Source organism: Ceratotherium simum, chromosome 8 (assembly GCF_057802395.1).
Source record: "Ceratotherium simum simum isolate JZ-2026a chromosome 8, ASM5780239v1, whole genome shotgun sequence".
NCBI classification, from domain to species: Eukaryota; Metazoa; Chordata; class Mammalia; order Perissodactyla; family Rhinocerotidae; genus Ceratotherium; species Ceratotherium simum.
The window spans coordinates 5,267,501-5,289,712 of NC_141907.1; the positions used below are offsets into that span (position 1 = coordinate 5,267,501).

Here is a 22,212-nt window from a genome sequence, read left to right on the forward strand (position 1 = left end):
CCTTTGACAACAATACCATGGTCTGGGTACAAGATGCACACTTATTTCTTTCAGTCCGCAGGGCAGCCCTGGAGATGGGTAGTCTGACAAACCCCTATTTGTAGAGGAGGAATTTGAGGCTCAAATGCTGCTGAAACTTACCCAAGTCACATCTCCAGCTAAGCGAGGGCTTGCAGATCTGACCCGAGCCCGGCAGGGACAGTGAGGTGACTTGTTAGCTAAGCCCCTCCCCCTGTGGCTGACCCAAACCCTTTCTCTCTGTTCTCCACTGGTTGCCTCAGAACAGCCAGGGAGCAGGTGGTAGTGTTAACAGCCCCATTTTACAGATGAGGACACGGGGGCACAGAGAGCTGCCGGGACTTGCGTGCAGTGAACTGCAGAGCTGAGCTCAAACCCCGGTCTGTGGGGCCTGCTCTGTCTCTAACTTGTGCCCCAGGGAGGGGGAGGGAGTGTGTGAGGTGGGGGAGGGGTGTGCATCAGACTCTCGGGTTTCTTTTCAAACCACACATCCCAGCTGTGCAGAGAACTGGCTGTGAGTACTGTCCCCAGGGGTCCAGTGTTTCGCAGATTTAGGGGGTGAGGTGTGCTGGACCACCCCGCCCTGCTCCTGGGGCCCTGGCCCTCCACCTCACCTTTGTTGAGCCTCTGCTGCGAGTCAGGCCCTGGACGGGAAGGATGAAGCAGGCAGGCCAAGTGGTCTCTGGGCTCAGGCCAAAATGGCCACCCAGTGGAATTTAGGATGGGTGGGATTAGGGTCCTGGGGTGTCTAGGCCGGTGACCTTGTCCTGGGGGTAGCCGGGGTTCTGAGGCAGCTCTTCAACAAAGACCCCTCCGGCTGCCCGCCAGAGCCCCGGGGCCGTCAGCCTCCAGTGAGCTCACTCTTCTCACCTTCCCTCCCCATCTCCTGCTCTTGGCATCACCCAACACCCACCTTCATTTTAGACATGACATCTCTATGAGGAGAAAAGCATTTGTTCCCAACACCTCAGGGATTAGGAGAAGCTGGGTGTGCGCAGCAGCCCCTGCGATGGGATATCTCATCCCCCTCCCATTCCCAGAAGTGACAGCTCCCCAGCTGGGAATCTCAGCAGAGGCCTGGCAGAGCGGCGGGTACCCGAGAGTCATCTCCCGCTACACCTGTCCTGAGTGGGAGAGAGCCCAGCTCAGACCTCAGAGGCCCCGGGCTCCACCGCAGGAGTGGAGAGGAGTAAGAGGTCCTGGTGGGGGCAAAGGAGACATCCGGACTGTGCTGGGCGGCCACTCTGGTCCTGGGTTATTCAAGCCCAAGCTCTTGGCCGTGTCCCCACCCCTCCACGCTGATCCCTGTACTCCCTCTGTCTCCTGCGTTGTTGCCTCTGGTCGATCTCCCTCCTCTCTGACTCCCGTCCAGCAGTACTAAAACTGGCTCAACACTATCTTCAAAAGGAGGAAAGCAAGTCGCTCCTCCTGAGGCTGCAGCCACGTTTCTATCACTCCTCATTCTCTCCTTCACCCTCGGCTCCTGCACCCTGGCCCCCGCCCTCCACACACTGGCCAGGTAGGTCTTGACCTGGTCGTCATACTGGTTAGGATACTGGTCCAGCGACTTTAACTGAGACTGAATGACAGTGGCTTAAACCAGAGGGAAGGTTTACTTCTCTCGTGGGGAAGAGTCTCCAGTTGCAGGCTGTCCTGGGCAATCAGCGGCTCTGCTCCACAGAGTCATCCAGGGATCCAGGTTGCCTGTGTCTCCTTGCTCTGCCATCCCCTAGGGAGTCCTGGCCCTTGTTGCATGGCCGAAGCTGGCTCACCCCACTGAAATGTCATCCCGGCAGGGAAGTGGTATAGGGAGTGGCAGCAAGAGGGCAGGCAGCTTCCTTTGAAGGGTGACCCGGAACTTGCCCTCATCACCTCTGCTCATGTGACCAGAACTTAGTCACATGGCCTCCCTTAACTTCAGGGGAGGCTGGGAATGTAGTCTTCATTTCTGTTCATATCCCATTGGCCAGAACTTAATCACATGGTCTCACCCAGCTGCACAGGATGCTGGAGAATGTAGTCTATTATTTTGCTCAAAGCCCATTGGCTGGAATGGTGTCATGTGACCTCCACTCACCACAATGGAGGCTGGGGAATGTAGTCTCAAGCTAGGAGCCTATGTACAGTGCTAAAACTAAGAGGGAGTGTGTGGTTCTGTTACTATAGGGAAGAAGTGGAGAATGTATCTTGGCGGCCACTTAGCAGATTGGCAGTTTCATTCATTAATCACCTCTTCGTTTAGATCTCAGGAAAGCTCTCTGCTGGAGGGCCAGAAAACTTGAATAACAGTGACTTGAGTCTTAAGGACACTTGCTGTTTACTTAACAAGATGAGTAATGGTTTGGGGACTGAATTGGCAGCTCTTGATGTTTCTGTGATTCTCAAGTCCTTCCCCTCTTGGTTACAAGATGGCTGCCACAGCTCCAGGCATCGTGTTGCCATACATCCACATTTAAGGCAGGAAAGAGGGATAAAGAGGACATTCTTCCTGATTCTCTCTTTTTAAGTGGGAAATCTTCCCCTGAAACCCAAGCAGCCTTAACCCACACATCTTTTTGGCTATAACCATAGTCCTTGCTTACCTCGAGCTTCTAGACAGGCTGAGAAAGCAAACATCTTGCAGAAGGGAGTGAGCTTGCCATGACTGATTTAGACCAATGATAATTCATCACTTGGTCTGGGCATGGTGCCCTCTGAATAAAATGAGGACTCTTTGAGTGGAGAAGGGGCTACTGAGTTGGCAGCCATCAGGCCTGCTCTCCTTGGGCTGCCCTGTCTGGTGAGAGCGTGTGCCCTCCACAGCCTACCTGCCTTCTTTCAGTGTGACACGATTGATCTGTCAAAACTGACTTTAGTGGAGCCATCTTACAGTGTAGTCAGAGTGGCCTTTCTAGAGAAACTGCCTTGCTGTCCTGAACCCTGGACAGGCCAAACCTCTGGACGGGGCCAGAACAGCAATTGTTTATAAGCGGTTGTCTGAGAGTCAGCAGGAGGACGGACATCCTGGTCACAGAGACTGAGGCTGGTGGGCTTTCTGAAGATGGAATCAATAGTCACCAATGTTTAGCCAAGACTAGCTCTGTGCCTCTAACTCCAGTTAACATTCTCTGTGATACAACCTCCCTTCTTTGCCTTTAAAAGTCCCTGACTTTTACTGTCTAGCAGGACACTATTTGGATTTCTACCTGAATCTGTGCTCCCCAAATTGCAATTCTTTGATCCCAAATAAATGGTTTGCCTCTTAAACTGGTTTCTGTTTTTGTAGGCTGACAGACCATTCCCTCCTCCATCCCGGACCCTGCAGGCCCCCGGCTCTTCCCCCTCCCCTCCGGCTGCTCCTTCTTGGTCTCCTCTGCTTCCCGCACCCGCTCTGCCTGCTCCCGCTGGTGTTCTGGAGGGCTCGGGGCCCCACTCCAAGTCCACGCTGCCTGGCTGGTCCTCGCTCACCTCCGCTGTGCGTCAGACCCAAGTCTTCCTCAGGCCCACCCACACCTCCCAGCGGTCACCACTCTTCCTGGCTTATCCTTGCTTATGGATCTGATCATGGCTCTGTTCCAGAACCCTGGGCATCGTCTGAGCTGCAGCCAGTGTCCCCATGCTTGGGGAGTTCATCAGGGAAAGGCAGTTTGACTCCAGACAAGTTCCTCGAGCTCTCTGAGTCTGAGTTCTCTCTCCTTAAAGTGCAGACTGTAGCCCCAACTCTCAGGGTGTTCAGAAGACAGTATTTGGGAAAGGGCTTGGAGAACATTGACCAATGGCTTGTATGAGCCTGGGTTTTCTTCCTCCCTGCGGGCCCCCAGTGATGTCTGGCTCATCGTGGTCGCTCTTAAATCATGAGTAAAATGAACGGTTGGACGATTCTGGGCTAGAGCCCTTTGAATTAGTTATCTATGGCAGCAAGACCCTGCCTGGGTAGAAGGCTCTCTGGTCCCTGGAAGGGCAGGGGGGCCCTGTGTGAGCGAGGATGGGAGGGCCCCACCCGGGAGGGCCCCACCCTGCCGTCACCAGCGAGGCTGTGCTCTCTTTGCAGAAGGACACGGGTTTCTCTATGAAACCTTTGGGATCCGGCCGCAGTTCTCCTGGCAGGTCGACCCATTTGGTGCTTCTGCCGCGACCCCCACCCTATTTGCCCTAGCGGGCTTCGATGCCCACGTCATCTCCCGGATCGACTATGACCTGAAGAGAACCATGCAGAACATGCAGGTGAGTGCCCCACCACGTCCGCTGCCCCAACCTGCCACCACGTCCTTCCCTCTGTGTTCAGGGCCTCTGTACTCTGGAGCACTGGGGAACTCGTGGTGGCTGTGCAGGCCAGTGGACTGTCCCGGCCCCATCCCCTGCTCTTGCTGTTCCCTCCAGCACGAGGGTCCTCTCCTCCTGCGTGTCCGGTCCCTTGCTGAGCTGCAGGCCCAGCTTGGGTGCCTCCTGCGGGTATCTGTTGAGTCCCTTTCCCCCTTTGCCTGGGCTGGGGCTGGGGCGGGGCCTTCTTTGGGTCTTCCAAGGGGACTGAAGCAGAACTGCGCTCAGCCACGCGTGGCTGACGCACTAGAGGAAATGGCTGGGGTGTTCAGGTTAGCTGGGACAAGGTAACTCTCCAGGTGTGCGGGCAGTAATTATGGAATTAAACAGTAACAATAAACAACCAATAAACAATAAACAACAATAAACAACCACGGTAGACGCTGCCTTTCCCACATACGAAGTGCCAGGCCTGGTGTGACGCTCATTCTTCACAGCTGTCCTATAAGGTGGGCTGTCCTTTCCTGGGCTGCCATAACAAAGTACCCCAAACTTGGGGGCTTTGAATAGCAGAAATGTCTTGTCTCACAGTTCTGGAGGCCCGAAGTCTGAGATCAATGAGTCGATAGGGCCGTGCTCCTTCTGAAGGCGTCAGAGAAGGGTCTGCTCAGGGCCTCTTTCCGCTCGTGTTCCTCTCCGGCGCACCTTGGGGTGTACGTGGTCACCTTGTCCTGTGTCTTCACACCGTCTTCTTCTGGGTGTGGCTGTGTCCAAATTTCCCTTTTATAAGGATGCCAGTCATTTGGATCAAGGCCCACCATAATGACCTCATTTTAACTCAGTTACCTCTGTAAAGACTTTTTCCAAATAAGGTCACATTCTGAGCTCCTGGGGAAGGACTTTGATGTATCTTTTTGGGGGGCACTAGTCAACCCATAACAGATAGGTAGTGTTATAATGATCCCCATTTTACAGATGGGGAAACTAAGGCCCACAATGTAGGTATTCTGTCCAGGATGGCTTTGGTAATCAAGTTCTGGAGTGCAACGGCAGTCCTGGCCAGCAGGAGTTAGACCAAAGTGGATTTGGGCTCTAGGTGGGCAAGAAGGTAACTTTTTTACTGAGCCCCCACTAAGGGCCACACTGAACACTGAGCACACTTCCCATGTCGCTCATTTCACCTGCAGGTAACTCTGAGAGCTGAGTGTGGTGCTCTCCAGTTTTCATGTGCAGAAACCACGTCACAGAGGAGTCAGGGAACATGTGTGTTGTCCCAGAGCTGGTGCTAATAGGATCAGGATTTTATCCCTGCTTTGTAACCCTGAACATTTTCTAACCATCAGAACGATTAAAACGTAGACTGCATACTTAGTGAGAGGAGGTGAGCTCCCTGTGCCCAGGGGTATTCAAGCAGAGTAAAAAATGAGCTTCTCTTGCAGGCCTTGGCAGAGAGAGTCATGCCCTGAGGAGGAGGTGGGTGAATGAACAGGCAGGCTCCTTCTGGAGGGCAAACTCTACACCGTATGTGGCTTTGGGGGGTCAGAGGAATCTTAAGGAGGACGCAGCAGAGGGGGCAGCCAGAGAAACCCAGGTGGGACCAGGGGAGGTGGAACCAGGGCAGCCCCATCACCCCTTGACCCTCACCCTGTCCCCTCTGGGTTTGCAGCAACTGCAGTTCGTGTGGCAAGGGTCCCCGTCGCTGTCGGCGCAGCAGGAAATCTTCACGCACGTCATGGACCAGTACAGCTACTGCTCGTGAGCACTTGCCTCGGACCAGGCCCTGGTCTCGGCACTTCCCCTGTTCCCTCAGCGACGACCCTCACAGCAGCCCCTAAGGGGGATGCCCTGAGTGCCCCATCTTAAGAGAGAGAAACTGAGGAATGGCCACTCACCCAAGGTCCTGTGGTTAGCAAAAGCGGCAGAGCCAGCGTTTGGCTCAGGTGGCCGGCTCCGTGGCCTCCGCATCATGGGAACAGCCAGCCTGTGGGCTCTATGGAACTGGATGGCACTGGGTTCAAACCCACTCTGCCCCTTTGACCCTGTGAGGCTGTGGGCCCGGTGGTTAGCCCCTCTCTGCATAGGCGAGATTAGCGGGCAGGATGAGGGGCAGCTGGGGAGAAGGACGCCAGACGGGAGAGTCAGTGCCGGGCGTAACCAGTTGTCAGGCTCTGCTCTGTGTCAGGCACTGCTTCTAGCTGTTTGCCATCAATTTAATCCTCTAACAACCTTCAGTACATTTTACTGATCAGGAGACTGATGTTCAGAGAGGTTCGAAGTGCCGTTCTGTAGGCTGGCCAGGATCCCCCATAAGGCACCCCCTGCTGCCTTAGGGAAAGACCCTAACTGGGGGCTTTCCAGACCTCAAGGCTCATTCCTGGGGTCAGTGCCATGCCACACTGTATCGGGGCTTGAAGCAAAAGGGAAAATCTGTAATACTGCTTCTGTCCTTATTTAAAACTTTGATATTTTGTTCATCTTGAATTTTTTTGCAATAATTTTTATTTTTTAAAATATTGCATTAAAATATCACTAATGTGACTACGAGATTTTTGGCACCCTCTTAAATTTTGTGTCCGAGGCAACTGCCTCCCTTGCCCCACCCCAGACCCAGCTCTGCCTGGGGGCCTGCGACCCATGTCTGATGGACTCAGAGGTGGCCCGAAGGAACGTGTGATCAAATGAATCCTGTCAGACCCCCAGTGACGCATGTGAGGGTGCAGAGGATGTGGCCTCCACGTGATGCTGAAGAAGGGCAGGCCCTCGGGGAGGGCCGTGCCTGAGGTCCCCCGGCTGGTGAACCTTGGCACCTGGAGCTGAGCCACATCTGTCTACATAGCTCTTGTCTGCCCACTGCTGACCTACCCATTGTGTGGATGCGGAGACGGAGGCCCCGAGCCAGGATCTGCAGGCCCTGAGCTGCGCTGTGGCCTCTCTGAGCCCTGCCAGTCCTCCCTCACCCCAGGCTCTTCTTTTCTCAAGGTGGGGCCTCCCTAACCCTCCTCTCTTCTGCAGGTCAGGGTTTTATTGGGATGGTACAGCTGTCTTCCCGGCTCCCCCCCAGGATGGGATGTACCCCAGCATGGATTTTCCTATCACTTCGGGCAACATCAACCGCTACGCCAGGATGCTGGTGGGCAACGTGAAGGAGCGGGCCATCTGGTTCCGGACCCCGCACGTCCTCTGGCCTTGGGTAAGGTGGGGTCCCAGGCCCTGGTGTCCTCGTCACAGCCCAGGGACTGGACTCGAGTCCTGCTCTAACCTGGCTGGTCTCCATCCAGGCAGCTGTCCTCAGCCCAGAGTCAGTGCTCCTTCCCTGCACACCCCGAGGCTTCACCCACTCTACCAGCTCCTTCCTCCGCCCTGGACCCACCCCGAGGCTCTACCGCCTGAAATGCAGCTCCTCACCCATGCCAGCTGCCAGCTTCCACCCAGCTCTCCTCCTTTTCCCGTCAGTGTTGACAGCTGAGGCCTGGGCCGGAAGCCTGGCTCCCTGCTCAGTTGCCTTGTGGCTTAGAACTCTCTGAGCCTCAGTTTCCTCATCTGTAAAATGGGGATAATGACAGGATGATGACTGCTTCATAGGCTTGCTTTGAGGTTAAGTGAGAGGAGGTGGTCCTAGGGGACAGTGCCAGACATGTCATCGTCATCATCAGCAGCAGCAGCAGCATCATTGCTGACCTGTATTGAGCTCCTCCTGTGCCCCAGGCACTGTTCCATGGGATGTGTGTGTCTCATCCATGTAATCTGTCCCGCGGGCCTAGGGGGCAGGCACTACTGGAATCCCATTTTGCAGATGAGGGAACTGAGAACCAGAGAGGTTAAGGAATGATCCTCACACAGCTAGGAAGGGATGGGATGTGTGTTCAGACCTGGTCAGGCAGGCTCCACAGCCTACCTTCTTCTTCTTCTTCTTCTTTTTTTTTTTTTGTGAGGAAGATCAGCCCTGAGCTAACATCCATACCAATCCTCCTCTTTTTGCTGAGGAAAACTGGCCCTGAGCTAACATCCGTGCCCATCTTCCTCCACTCTATGTGGGACGCCGCCACAGCATGACCTGACAAGTGGTGTGTCGGTGCACGCCCGGGATCCGAACTCAGTCTGCCAGCAGCAGAGCGCCTGCACTTAACTGCTACGCCATGGGGCGGGCCGCTCACAGCCTGCCTTCTTAACTCCTGACTGCCTTTTTTTAAAATGACATTTTAGTGTTCTTTTGCTGTTTTTATTTATTATGCCTTTTTTTATATAGGTGCAGATATTAATAAAAAATTTTTAAAAACCAATAAAACTCCATACATTAGGTCAATAGGCCAATTGGTATGACACATTAAATCAAAATATTATAAATATATGCTACTTTTTAAGAAGCTTGGGGCACAACTTAAAATATATGTAGGAGATAAAGAGACAAAATAATGAAATATTTGCGTTCTCAATAGTTCAAAATAGAATGTGATTTTTGCAAAAGGAAAACAGAAACATCTGCCTACAATAACTTGTGTCCAGATCACAAAACCCTGTAAATATCATCCCATGCTGTCCCCCTTCGGATCCAGTATGAAGACTGTCCCAGGGGAGTCCTGTAGTTATAAATGTGGGTTTGCCCCATCAGCATTTTATTCCGGGACTCCTTTTGTGGAGACGGCTGTCAGCACACCTAGAGGTGCCATGAGGCCCAGTCATGCCCTTCCTCCGCTCTGACTCCAGGTCCTTGACTAGGAAGCAGGCAGTCTCTCCGGGGCTGCGTTAGCCCTGTGCTCAGGGGTCTGTGCAGCTGTGACGGTGAAGCACAGCTGTTTATCAGATCATCCATCCTCACCACTTTTTGTTGGGAGCTCATAACTACACTCATTAAGGAAGGTGATGAGAATAGACCTTAGGACTTCACCTCTTTCGCCAGCTGAGAGCTGATAAATCCTGAAGGTCACATCACAGTGGTATCTTGCAGGACGAATCTTGCCTGGGGTCACCTGTCAAAACCTAATGAGAACTCGCATTGTTCCTATCTTGTTTGTCCATGAGAGTCAGATGGAAAATTTCTGTGAACCAGGAATTGCAGGTTTTTAATATACGCACTCAGAGATGGCTGGGCGTTAGGTTGGGGGCCAAGATGTGAGGCACACATGCAATGAATTTGAACAACTTCATCCAGACTCGTGGTTTATCTCAGCCCAAACTTAAGACTTTGCCTCGTCTAGGCCAGACTCCCATCTCTTACATATATTCTCACTATAATTGTATTTCATGTATTACTCTATATGGCAAAATTTCAACAAGGATAATTCAGAATTACTGTGACTATTTCGGGGGAACTGTTTTTTATACAGCAGCTCTCTTTTTTTTTTTTATTGACGTATAATTGACATATAACATTGTATTAATTTCAGGTGTGTAACATAGTGATTCGATATTTGTATGTATTGCGAAATGATCACCGCAATAAGCCTAGTTATCATTCCGTCACTGTACATAGTTAAAAAAACTTTCTCTTGTGTAATGAGAACTTTTAAGCTCTACTCTTTTAGCAACTTTCAAATATGCAGTGCAGTACTATTAACTATAGTCACCACGCTGTCCACGACATCCCAGGACTTATTTATTTTATACCTGGACGTGGTACCTTTTGACTCCCTGTGCCCATTTAGCCCACCCCCCACACCCACCTCTGTAATTCTCTTTTCTTGTGGCATCATTTCCTGTTTTTGTATTAGGGTAAACTGGCCTCGTAAAATGAATTTGGAAGTATTCCCTCCTCTTCTATTTTTGGCAGAGTTTGAGAAGGATTGGTATTAATTCTCCTTTGTGGAGTTCACCTGTGATGCCGTCTGGTCCTGGACTTTTGTTTGTTGGGAGGTTCTTAATCACCAATTTGATCTCTTTACTAGTAATTGGTCTGTTTGGATTTTCTATTTCTTTATGATTCAGTCTTGGTAGGTTGAATGTTTCTTGGAATTAATTGAGTTTTTGACTTTGACTGCCTTTTTGAAGGTGAGCTCAAGGTCAGTAAATTTGGGTCATGGCTATTATCATTGTTGTGAATAATTATCATGTTATTATAGTTAATGATATTGATAAGTAGTAATACTGATGGGCTTTAAGAAATGCCTATGGAGTGAAATAAGTCAGACAGAGAAGGACAAATACTGTATGATCTCACTTATATCTGGAATCTAAAAACACCAAGCTCATAGAAAAAGATATCAGATAGGTGGTTGCCAGAGGTGGGGGTGGGAGATGGGTGAAGGTGGTTGAGAGGTGCAAACTTCTAGTTATAAGATACAGAAGTACTGGGGATGTGATGTACAGCATGGTTAAAGAAAAAAAAGGAATAAAGAAATGCCCAGGGGATTCAGCTATCGGAGCTGTTTGGGGGCTTCACCAGCTGCCGCAGAGAGTGGGAGGGAGGTGGGCAGGGGGCGATGATGAGTCCCCGCTTCCCGGGCTGGGCTCTGCTCCCAGAAGGACGGGGTGTTTTCTGTGCCCGGCCTGCAGGGGTGTGACAAGCAGTTCTTCAACGCCTCGGTGCAGTTCGCCAACATGGACCGCCTGCTGGACTACATCAACAGTCACGCGTTCGGCGTCTCGGTAGAGTACGCCACGCTGGGCGACTACTTCCGTGCCCTGCACGCTCTCAATGTCACCTGGCCTGTCCACGACCACCGCGACTTCCTGCCCTATTCCTCAGGTATGAGTCTCTGGGCATTGGGAGTGGTGATTTGGCGCCAGAGAGGGGGCCCCCTTCAGTGTCTGCTCAGCCTTGCTCTTTGAGCCCACGAGGGGCACTGGGGCAGAGATGGGCCCTGTCCCCACCTACCTGTGCCATCTCGGCATCCTAGCTGCTGCACACAGCCTGGTTGCCCCTGGCTGAACTCTCCCCATGTCCCATACACAGACGGCTCCTGCCTCCAGGCCTTTACACGGCAGTGCTCCCTGCAGGGAGTGGCTTCCTCCCACCTTGTCTTCCTCCCTAAGTCCTACATAGGTTGTAATGTCACCTCCTCCAGGAAGCCTTTCCTGACATTGAGGCTAGGTCGAGTGGCTCCTCAGTGTTCCCAGAGCCCCAGTTTTCCTTCTGTTACTACGTAGTCATTGTCAGGGGACCTTAGCTGCTGATGCCCGTGTCCTCAGGCCGGGACTGTGCTGGCTGCAGACAGCACAGCCCAAGGGTTAGGAGGGCCAGATCTGGAGTGAGCCCACTCCCTGTCTGCGGGCAAGTTGTGGAACTGTCCTTCCTCAATCCAGTGGGGACATTAACGGTGCTTAGTCCATCAAGCTGTAAAAATGAAATGAGGCAAGAAAAGCTCTCAGCCTGGTGCCTGGTCCAGAGGAAGGCTCAGCAGAGGTAGCTGTCAATAATGATGATGTCGTCCCTGGTCCTGCTGTGCCAGGCCCTGCCTTGGACGTGATCCGTGCAGTCCCTGCCGAGGAGGCAGATCCAGGGCCTGCAGGGTGCCATGAGGGGAGCCCAGCACCAGCACCCCTCGCAGGCTGGCCCCCGCCCCGACCCCCATGCTGAGCCCCTTGCTGCTGGGCCCCCTGTGGACCCCGCCTCCACTGTCTACAATCCAGGCAGGAATTAGACCAAGCACAGCATGGCGGTGAGAGCTGGTGGAGGCAGAAAAAGGCCTCCCCACCCACTCCCAGGCCCTGCCTCGGGGCATCAGAGGGGAATGGTGTTGGCTAAACCACTGAACCATCTAACATCTTTGTTGCATAAAATGTCAGAGCCCTTGGAAGGCCCATGTTGTCCTGCTCTGCCTTTGCCAGAAGGAGAAGCCAAGGGGCTGTGGGGGGTCGGGGTGGAAAGGGGCCGGGTCATCATGACAGGACAGCTCAGGGGGCCCGTGAATGCAGTCTCTGCCTCCCAGCCAGCTTTGCCCATGCACGGGCTCATTCCGTCGGAGAGGTCATTTTGGAAGGGAGAGAGGCAATGTGTGTTTATTCCCATCTGACAGGTAGGAAATTGAGGCTCGGAGGGGCATCCCCTGGCTGGACAGTCACCACGAGGCCAGGATGCCTGGAGCTAGGCCTGTCCGTGGCCCGTGCCTTGCCCTCCCGCACTGACCAGCAGCCACAGTGCCTGAGGTGGCCTGGCCCGGTCAGTGGTTCAGATGCACACCCAGGTGGATCACAGCTCCCTCGCACACGGGCTGTGTGGCTTTGGGCGAGTGGTGTCACCTTTCCGAAGGTGCCATCAATGAAGTGGGCTCTCGGGAGGATTGGAGGGACGTCCACACAAAGGCTTGGCAGCAGCCACTGTGCTTCTACCAGTTTCTTCTCTTTCCAAAGAGATGCCACAATGGACCCAGCTGCAGGGCTGGTTCCGGGCTGGGCACTGCCCTGGTTCACCCATGACCCAAGAGGTCTCGCCCCTTAGGGTCGTGGTCTTTCCACTGCGTGGTGACAAGGTGGAGCTACGTAGCTCCCAGGACACTTCAGAGGGGACCACTTTGGTGGCAGCCTGGATCCTGGGGGAGGTGGGAGGAGCTACATCGATGTGGGCGGGGTCGTGTTGAGGGAGGAGGGGATAGTCCATGTGGGTGTGGCTACATCTAGATGGGAGGGTGCTGAGGTGGGCGTGGCTTCATCCAGGCCTCCAGGAGGAGGCACTACTTGTGGAGAGACTGGACAGGTGAGGTGAGCCTTGGGTCCTGCTTGGAGGACGCTGGGGACCTGGGTGGGCTCTAGGCCCGGCTGGTGCCTGGCTTAGAGCTTGGGCCGTGGAGTGCCCCTGCCTGACGTGGACACTCTCAGCGTGGTGGTGGAGCTGTGGGGGACCCAGTCTTTCTGACCCCCGCAGCCTATGGCCTTCCCCCCAGGGCCACATGGCTACCCCTCCTGGTCTGGAGGTCCCTTCCAGGTCCTGTGGGGGAAGAACAGGGAATGGAGGCCGAGCGCAGCCCCCGGAGCAGGCAGGAGGAGGAAACAGTAGGGACCAGTGAGGCATCTTCTGAGACACAGCCACGGCGGGGGGTGCCCTCCCTCCTCCCACCCCTGCCTCGCTCAGGCCTCATCCTCTCTGTCCAGGGTCAAGCCAGCGGCTACTAGAGTCTCTCAGCTCCCATTGCCCCCTCCCGTCCATCCTCCCTGGGCTGCCAGAGGGACCCGGCTGACGTGCAGGCCTGTCCTGGGGCCCCCACTGCCCACAGATTCACACACAAAGGCCTCTGCCAGGGCTCATGGCCCTTCTCATCCGTGTCCTGCCCACCAGGCCCCTTATCTCATTCTCTCCCCTCCCCCAAGGTCTCTCAGGCCCTTTGCTCACAAGGCTGGTCCAGGTTTCCCGGGTTCACCCCCAGGCTCTCTTGTCTCCCATCGCACTCCTTCAGCACCCAGCCCACCCAGGCCTGCCTTCACCCTGCCTGACCCTTCCACTGGCCCCCGCCCCTCCCAGGATGCCCAGGTAGGGCTTGGCCTGGCTGGGGCAGGAGCCCTGGGATCCCCGCTCCCCTGGGCTGCCTCCCTGGTGCCCCAGGCAGACCCAGCCCCTCTCTGGCCCCAGCTTCCTCAGCTCTTCGTGGGCTAGGGCTTGGCTGGCTCCCGGGCAGGAGTCTCACGCCCACTGCCAGCACTTGTCTCCCAGAACTGTTTCAGGCCTGGACTGGCTTCTACACGTCCCGCAGCGGGCTCAAGAGGCTGGCGAGGCAAGCCAGCGCTCTGTTGTACGCCGGGGAGTCCATGTTCACACGCTTCATGTGGCCAGCCCCGCGCCGGCCACTGGACCCGGCCTGGGCCCTGAAGCAACTCCGGAAGCTCCGCTGGGCAGTGTCTGAGGTAATGCCACGCTCTCAGCCACAGTAGCGGGATCGGCACCTCCTGTGCAGTGTGCTTCTCCATCCCTAGGCTAGCAAATCCTCCCAGCCCCTGGTCACTAGGGGTCCACTTTACAGATGAGAACACTGAGGTCACCTTTGATCACAAGGCCCCTGCATGGTGAAGTAGGGCCGAGGCTAGAACCACAGTCTGACAGCATCCGACTGGTGGCTTCAGTAGGCTTAGGGTCAAATTTACCCAGGGAGTAAAGGGCAAAGTGGAGTGGCATTGGTGTCCAACAGTCCCGCCTGGATTCAAATTTCAGCTCAGCTGTGTGACCTCAGGCACGTGACTTTCCTGCTCTGAGCCCTAATTCCCTCTCTGTACAATGAGAACCACGTGCCCACCCAGGAGGGTGTTGGCACAATTGAACGTGATAATATACATAACCTGCCTGGGCGGGGCTGCCACATAGGAGGTTGTTCATAAATTTCCATCTGCACTTGTTCCCCCTGTATGGATGGGAAAACTGAGACCTGAGAAGTCTTCTAACTTGTCCTCAACACGCAGCCAGGAAAGGGCCCTGGCAGCCGTGACATGTGTACAGCTACCTAAAGGGAAGGGCTGGCAGAACTTGTCACGTGTTGGGGTGAAATGGGTTGACTGTAAAGTCCGTCAGAGTGGCCGGGCCAAGTGGCTTCACCTTGTGGAGCCTCGGTTTCCCTCCTGGGAAGACGAGGTAATCCCGCCCCTACCTCAGGAGAGGTGTAAACGGCTGGTGGGGAGCGTGCCTGGAGCGGACCAGCGGCACTTATGGGAAGACTGGATCGCTCAGGTGCAGCGGGGCAGGCCCCTTCCGGAAGTCTGTCGTCTGCCCAAGGCAGAGGACTCAGGTCGTGGGTTTCCATCAGGTCCGAAAAAGTTGGGCAGGTTCATCAGCCTCTCTGAGCCTCAGTTTCCTCCTCTGTAAAGTGGGAGGACCCCCACCTTCTCCACTAGCAGCAGGGAAGGGACTGAGAGCCAGCGCCCAGAGGGTGCCAGTGCCCAGTAGGTGCTGCACAGAGGCAGGTCCTGATCCCCTTCTCCCCTGCTCCGGTGGGGGCCGCAGGTCCAGCACCACGACGGCATCACCGGGACTGAGGCCCCCACGGTGAGAGACATGTACGTGGAGCACCTGAACGCGGGGATGCGGGGTGTGCACACGCTGATGGCCTCCCTCGTTCTGGACGGGACCCCGGTCCACTCAGGTAAGAGAGGCCCCTGAGGGGCCCTGCGGGTCTGGCAGGGGCTCTGGCCGCTTTCTGAGAGGCTGGGGGGTCTGGGGGGGGGCCTGGACCACCTGTGCTTCAGACTCTGAGGCCACATCCCTCCTGTGCCCTGACCCTCGGCCTGACCGCAGGCAGGTGCCTTCTCTTCCTGAGCGCCCATTTCCTCTCTGTGACCCGAGGAAGGGCTGACATTAGCATTAGAGCGAGTGATAACTGCTGACACGGTTTGGGCGTTTGCTAAGCACTTTTCATGCATATTTGACGTAATGCCTCACAAACTCACCGTAAGCCAGGAGCTGTTATTGTCCTCACTTTATAGCTGAGGACCCAGACAGAAACAGAGAGGTTATGGACTCGCCCGTGGTCACACAGGTAGGAAGGAGCAGAACAGGAATTTGAACGCTTAGCCCTGTGCTGCCCTGCTTTTCAGAGAGGATGCAGGTGTCCTCAGGGACCAAGTCCCAGACTGGCTCCCATCACTCCCTCCTGAGCTCAGCTTGGGTGCAAATCACGTCAGTGCAGCCATGTGGCCGGCCTCTTTGACTGTGAGAGTTTCACATGTATGAAGTGACAATCATACCAGTTTACCTGCAACTGAGAGGGTTTCAAACCCCACAAGTCCTGGGCAAACCAGGCCAGGTCGGTCTCCCTACACATGCTCGAGATCTTACTGTGCACAAGGCCTGCCGCCCTTTCCCCCAGACCCCCACACTCGGCCTGCCCTCTGCCTCTCTGCGCTTCTCACTCTGGCCTCACTGCTCGCCTGCCCTGCTCTTTCCTCCCCCTAGGTCTGTGTGCAATCTTATCCAACCTTCAGACTCTGGAAGGCTCCTGGGGACACGCAGGGACTGGGGTCAGGCGGGAGACATAGCCCAGGAAAGAGAGCAAGAACCTGGGGTCTGACTTCACTGCTAGGTGGGGCAGCCCATTCCCGTGAGCTTACAGGGGCAGCTTCCCCTAGCTAGGGCTAGGTGGAGAAGACCAGGAAGGGCATTCCAGCCGTAGGGAACAGCCTGGTCAGAGGCCGGGGGTCTAGAAATTGTGTGATGTGTTCAGGGATCCAGGAGTCATCAGACGTGGCCAGAGCTTACGGCACATGGGGTGGAGGATGGAATGGAAAGGAATCAGGTCCACACGGCAGGGGCCTCAAATGCCGGGCTAGAGGATTGGACTTGACTCTCCAGGCTCTAGAGAATTCTCTGGTCAATCACAATGCCAAGCATTCAAAGCTTTGGAGCCAGGCCCTAGAAGCTGGGTCACCTTGGGCAGGTGACTCTACTTCTCTGGGCTTCAGTTTCCTCATCAGTAAAGCGGGGCTAACAGAGAGCAGTGTGAGGGGCCTGTGGCACTTCAGCTTCCAGACGGACGCAGTGTGTTCCCTTCCCACCTCCCCTGCCTGGGAACCGGGACGCAGCACTGGGCAGAGTGCAGAGCGCACTGCACGGATAAATGTCACCTGTCCCTCTGTCCCTCTCCTCAGACCCTTTGGGAGCTCTGCAGGGCTGGGTCCTGCCTGCCTCAGTTTCCCTTGTATCGAGGGCACCCAGGTGTTTGAGTGAGTCAGATGGCAGCAAGTAAAGCCTGTTCTCTGTGTGCAGGCCCAGAGCCTGGGGGACACTTGGCTGTGGTCTACAATCCCCTGGCCTGGACGGTCACTACCATCGTCACCGTGACTGTGGGCTTCCCCAGTGTCAGCGTCACAGACGAGTCGGGCCACCCAGTGCCTGCACAGGTATGGTGTGAATCCCGCAGGAGGCACATGTGATGTCTGCTGACGCCTGCTCTCCCGGAGGTCGGAGACATGAGAGCGGACATGTGATGACCCGCCCTCCCTACGAGGACATCTGCATGGGGCACCTGTACAGGGGGGTCAGGGGACTGACACTGGGCTTCGGGCATGTGACATGGCCAGAAGTCTCCCCTCGCTGGAGAATCTCGGTGTGGTCTGCACTGCACGGAGGCCTCCCCTCATCCCTGCCTCAGGAATATTGATATATTCTGATGTGAATTTCCCCTTTTGCAAGGGAAAGGCCTTCAAGAATCTTAAAAGTGTCCTTTTTGGAGCTGCTCATGTTGGGGGGCTGGACCCAAGCTGCCTGTCTCTGCAACACCCAGACACCAGCATGAGTGTACTGTCCCTCCTCATCTCCTACAACAGCCTGGAGCCGGCACGGGTTCCAGAAGGCACCCTAACTGTCACCTGGCCCCCCCTTCCTTGGGAAAGCGGAGGAGGTGCTGCCATCAGTCAGTCGTTCAGCAAACACTCCTGAAGGCCCCGGGGCTGAGTGCTGGGTCCCTGGACAGGAGTGTCACTGTGAGGTCAGGGGAGCAGACACCGAGATGGACGCAAGGTGTGGAGTGATGCCTGGGAAGCCAGCGTGGCAGCCCTTAGCTGAGACAGAAGGAGGAGGAGTTCACCTGGCAAAGGGAGGGGTGTTGGTTTGAGTGGACCCAGCACATAAGACCCCTTCCCCATCCAGATGCAGCACCAATTAAGAGTAAATTCACTTCAATATTTCTGGAGTCCCTATTGTGTGTCAGGCCCTGCTCTAGGCGCTGAGGATACCATAATAACCAAACAGACAAAAGTCGCTGCTCTCAGGGGGCTCATATTCTAGTAAGGGGGTGAGGACAGGCAGTAAACAAAATAAGGAAATATAGAATGTGACAGACGATGATAACTATGGTGGAGGAAAATCACCAGAGCAGGATGGGGGGTGGGGTGGGACAAGACGTCTGTATTTCAGATAAAGGCTGAGTGGGAGGGTGTGTGCAGCAATTGTGGGTTTGCTACATGGGCCTCCCCAAAAGGCCTTCCGCGGGGGATCAGAGATTGCGTGCTTTCCTTAGACAGTCAGGGGGCTCCGCTGTGTGTGTCCCGGCTCCTCGCCCAATCCTTTCCCCAAATCAAGTAAAAAGAGATGGGGAAAGGTCAGGAGGGTTCATCTGAAAACATCCTTCCAAGGGGAAGTTGGAGGATTGGAGGACAACGGCACCCCCCTCCCAAGAGAAGGCCCTTCAGGTAGAGGGAACAGCATGAGCAAAGGCTTAGAAGCAGGAAACAGCAGGAGTGTTGGGAAGGAAGGGCACTGCGTGATCTGGCCCCAAAGCAGCGAGGGGGGCAGGGAGGGGGATGAGGCTGGGGCAGGATCCTGTTGAGCAAGGAGGATGAGGGGGCAGGGGGAGCTCAGCACGGTCCAGTGGTGGAAACACCCTACTCCCTCAGTGGGGAGTGAGAACCCCACCCAGGAGGTGTGCGAGCCGAGGATTACTGGGGAAACTGAGGCATCTTCCAGCCCTGAAATCCACCATTTCCTCCTGTCCTGCCGGCCCTGCAGGTCCAGAAGATGCGGTCTGCATACCTCCTGCACGTGCTGACCACAATCCCAGGTCTCAGTTACCGGCGCTACAGCATCAGGCCCACCAAGGGGGCCCAGGAGGACACCCAGAAGACGGCCACCATGGTTAGCGTCTTGAAGTTTGGCCGCAGGCCAAGGACACCCACCGGGGTGGGGGGCAGCCACCTGGTGCCTGTGAAGAATGACTGCTACACTGTGTTCCTGGACCAGGACACCAACCTGATGCACAGCATCTGGGAGAGGTGAGGTACAGCCATTGCTTGTTCTGAGGAGATGGCGTTCCCTGGGGTTTGGGCATGTCATGCCCCCACCTGGGGTCTCTGTCTCCTCACCTGCCCGGGGGAAAACCAGATGGTGGTGAAGGCGCTTCCTGTAATACCATCTTTATATCTAGGAGTGTGAGTCTAGGCCAGTGCGGGAAAGCCTTTCTTGAACTTTTTCACTCCAGGGCTGTTGATCCATAGAAAAAGGGGCATTGAGAGATTCACTTGGGGAAAAATATAATAATCATTTTATCCACTTTTTTAAGTTTAGAGAAACATAAACTCCATCCATCCACTTACCCTCCCACCCGTCTATCCATATACCCACTTCCCATCTATCCATCCATCCACTCACCTTCCCATCCGTCCACTCACCTTCTCATCCATCCATCCAACCACTTACCCTCCCATCCATCCACTCACTCTCTCACCCATCCATCCACCCTCCCATCCACGCATCCATCCATCCATCCATCCATCCATCCATCCTTCCATCCACTCGTCCATCCGTCCATCCACTCATCCATCCGTCCATCCATCCATCCGTCCATCCATCCACTCATCCGTCCATCCATCCACCCATCCATCCATCCATCCATCCATCCATCCATCCATCCATCCACTCATCCATCCATCCACCCTCATCCATCCGTCCATCCGTCCGTCCGTCCGTCCGTCCGTCCACTCATCCATCCGTCCGTCCGTCCATCTGTCCGTCCGTCCATCCATCCATCCATCCATCCATCCATCTGCTAACGCTCCCACTCACCCATCCATCCACTCACCCTCCCACCCATCCATGTACTCACTCACCCACTCCTCCATGCACCTACTTGTCCACATATTTGTGCATCTGTCCATTCATCTGTTCGTGAATTCACTCATTCAGCAGCTACTTGTTGAAGGCAGCAGACGCCCAGGAAAGACCTCCCAGTGGTTCGGGCCAACCTGTTCATCCTCACACCACATCTCTGACAGTTTTGATTCCACCCCAGCTGTCTCTGCCAGAACACCCACTTCCATTTCCTGATGTGACCTCCCAATGTGAGGGAAAGTGTGGGAGAAGCAGGAAGTTTGGTGGGAGTACCTGGCAGAAAGTGAGAGGAAGGAAAGAGAGGGAAGTGGGAGACAGAGGAGGGAGAGGGGGATCATTGGTGTGAGGTGAGTGCCGTCTGGAGCTCAGCCCCAGGTGGCTGTCAGCAGCTCTGCAGGCACCGAGCACTAGGACTTCCCTCCCACGGGGCCCCCGTCAGAAGTTCTGTCCTTCAGTCATTCCACAGATTCTTCTTGAGAGAGCGTGTGGAGGTAGGTGGGGCCGGCAGCAGCCAGCGTGGGTGGTCAGGGAGAGAGACAGGGAGCAGCGGAGATGGGGTGTGGCCCCAGCATGTTCTGAGCCTCCCTGGCCAGGCTGGGAAAGATGGAGTCCACAGGCTGGCTTCGGGGTCCTTCTTTGCTCAGACACCACGCCCCTTCTAGAATACCCCTGCAGGGGACAGCTGCAACTCACAGTCTGTTTCTGCCAGCCCACAGATGCCCCACACCTAAGCCATGTCCACACCCAGGTTTTCCAGTAGTAGAGCCCGTGTCGTGCTGTCCACCTCCTGACCCCTGACTGTCTCTCGGTGAGGAAAGGGATGTTCCTTATTGGGCCCCCTGACGTCCCAGTAGGGGTAAACTGCAAAACCAGCGCCTGACACCTAGTCAGAGGGAGGAGGAGCTATTGGAATTGAGAGCAGTGATGCTCAGAGGAGGCTTGGTGAGGAGGAGACATCTGGAGCCAGGCCTGAGGCCTTGAATGGCCAGAGAGTCCATGGGCACAGCCAAGGGGACAGTTGTTCATAGAAGGAAACTGCCTGTGCAGAGGCCTAAGGTGGGAAGCCACAGCGTGCAGAGACCAACCCCCAGGGCAGGTTTGGTTGAAGGGAGGTTTTTTTTTCTTATATAATAGCTGTATCGATATAATTCACATACCATATAATTTTCCCATTCAAACTGTGCATATCTATGGTTTTTTGTATATTCACAGAGTTGTGCAGGCATCACCACAAACAAGTTTAGAACATTTTAATCACTCCAAAAAGAAGCCTCAGGGCTGGCCCCATGGCCTAGTGGTTAAGATCGGTGTGCTCCGCTTTGGTGGCCCAGGTTTGGTTCCCAGGCATGGACCTACACCACTTGTCGGTGACCATGCTGTGGCAGCAACCCATATACAAAATAGACGAAGACTGGCACAGATGTTAGCTCAGGGAGAATCTTCCTCAGCAAAAAGTAATAAAAAGAAGCCTAGTACTCCCCATTTGCCCCTCCCCAAGGTCCTGGCAACGCTCGTCTCCTCTCTGTCTGGATTTGCCTAATTTGGATGTCTCATACAACGGAAGCATACCACATGTGGGCCTTTGTGGCTGGTGTCTTCACTTAGCATCGGGTTTCTGAGGCCCGTCCAGGCGGCAGCGTGTCTGAGTACCTCACTCCTTTTTATGGCTCAATAACATTCCACTGCATAGATACACCGGGTTTTATTCATCTAGCCTTCAGTTGATAGACATTTGGCTTGTTTCCACTTTTTGGCTATTATGAATAATGCTGCTATGAACACACGTGTACAAGTTTTTGTGTGGGCGTAATTTTTTGTTTTTCTCTGGTTGATTCCTAGGAGTTAAATTACTAGGTCATGGGATAACCCTGCGTTTAACCATTTGAGGAACTGCTGGACCGTTTCCCATTCCCACCAGCAGTGTACATGGGTCCAATTTCTCCACTTCCTCGCCAACATGTCATTTTCTGTCTTTGGAGTCTAGTTATCTTAGTGGATGTGGATTGATTTGCATTTCCCCTCTGACAACTGATGCTGAGCATGTCTTCACGTGCCCTTTGGCCATTTGTATATCTTCTTTGGTGAAATGTGTATTCAGATCCTTTGCCCATTTTAAAAACTGGGTTTTTGTTATTGAGTTATAAGAGTTCTTTATATTTTCTGGAAAAAAGTCCGTTATCAGGTATATGATGTGCAAACCTTCTCCAATTCTGTGGGTTGACTTTTTCCTCCTTTTTTTTTCCTTTTTGTAAATGGTATCTTCTCTCTTTTCCTTACATGTAAGAATTTGCTGTCATCAGTTTGTATGCTGTCTCCATAGAGCTTCTGTTCAAGTGTAAATTGCTTCCCAGTGAAGTGTTGGGCATCCAGGCCCCTTTCAGCTCTTCATCTGTACAGCGGAGACCTGGTTTTCATGGAGTGTTGGAAGAGTCTCAACAGTAGAGATCCCCCAGGAAAGGAGGGAAGGCTGCTTGTTGTCCAGGGGCATCCTGGCAGCTCAA

General features: G+C 54.5%; 1 protein-coding gene across 2 annotated transcripts in view; it reads left to right on the forward strand.

Annotated features, from left to right (window-relative positions):
• Window positions 1-22,212, forward strand: part of MAN2B2 (mannosidase alpha class 2B member 2) — a 46,198-nt gene that overhangs the window by 9,198 nt on the left and 14,788 nt on the right. Inside the window, exons 4-12 of one of the 2 annotated variants that reach the window (XM_087434894.1) lie at window positions 4,049-4,221; window positions 5,924-6,012; window positions 7,270-7,447; window positions 10,747-10,939; window positions 13,838-14,028; window positions 15,116-15,254; window positions 16,874-17,007; window positions 17,306-17,326; window positions 18,614-18,876. In XM_087434894.1, coding sequence (XP_087291020.1) covers window positions 4,049-4,221; window positions 5,924-6,012; window positions 7,270-7,447; window positions 10,747-10,939; window positions 13,838-14,028; window positions 15,116-15,254; window positions 16,874-17,007; window positions 17,306-17,326; window positions 18,614-18,876 — 1,381 coding nt within the window. The remainder of the gene's footprint in view (window positions 1-4,048; window positions 4,222-5,923; window positions 6,013-7,269; window positions 7,448-10,746; window positions 10,940-13,837; window positions 14,029-15,115; window positions 15,255-16,873; window positions 17,008-17,305; window positions 17,327-18,613; window positions 18,877-22,212) is intronic. The other variant, XM_004432256.3, reaches the window with a different exon arrangement.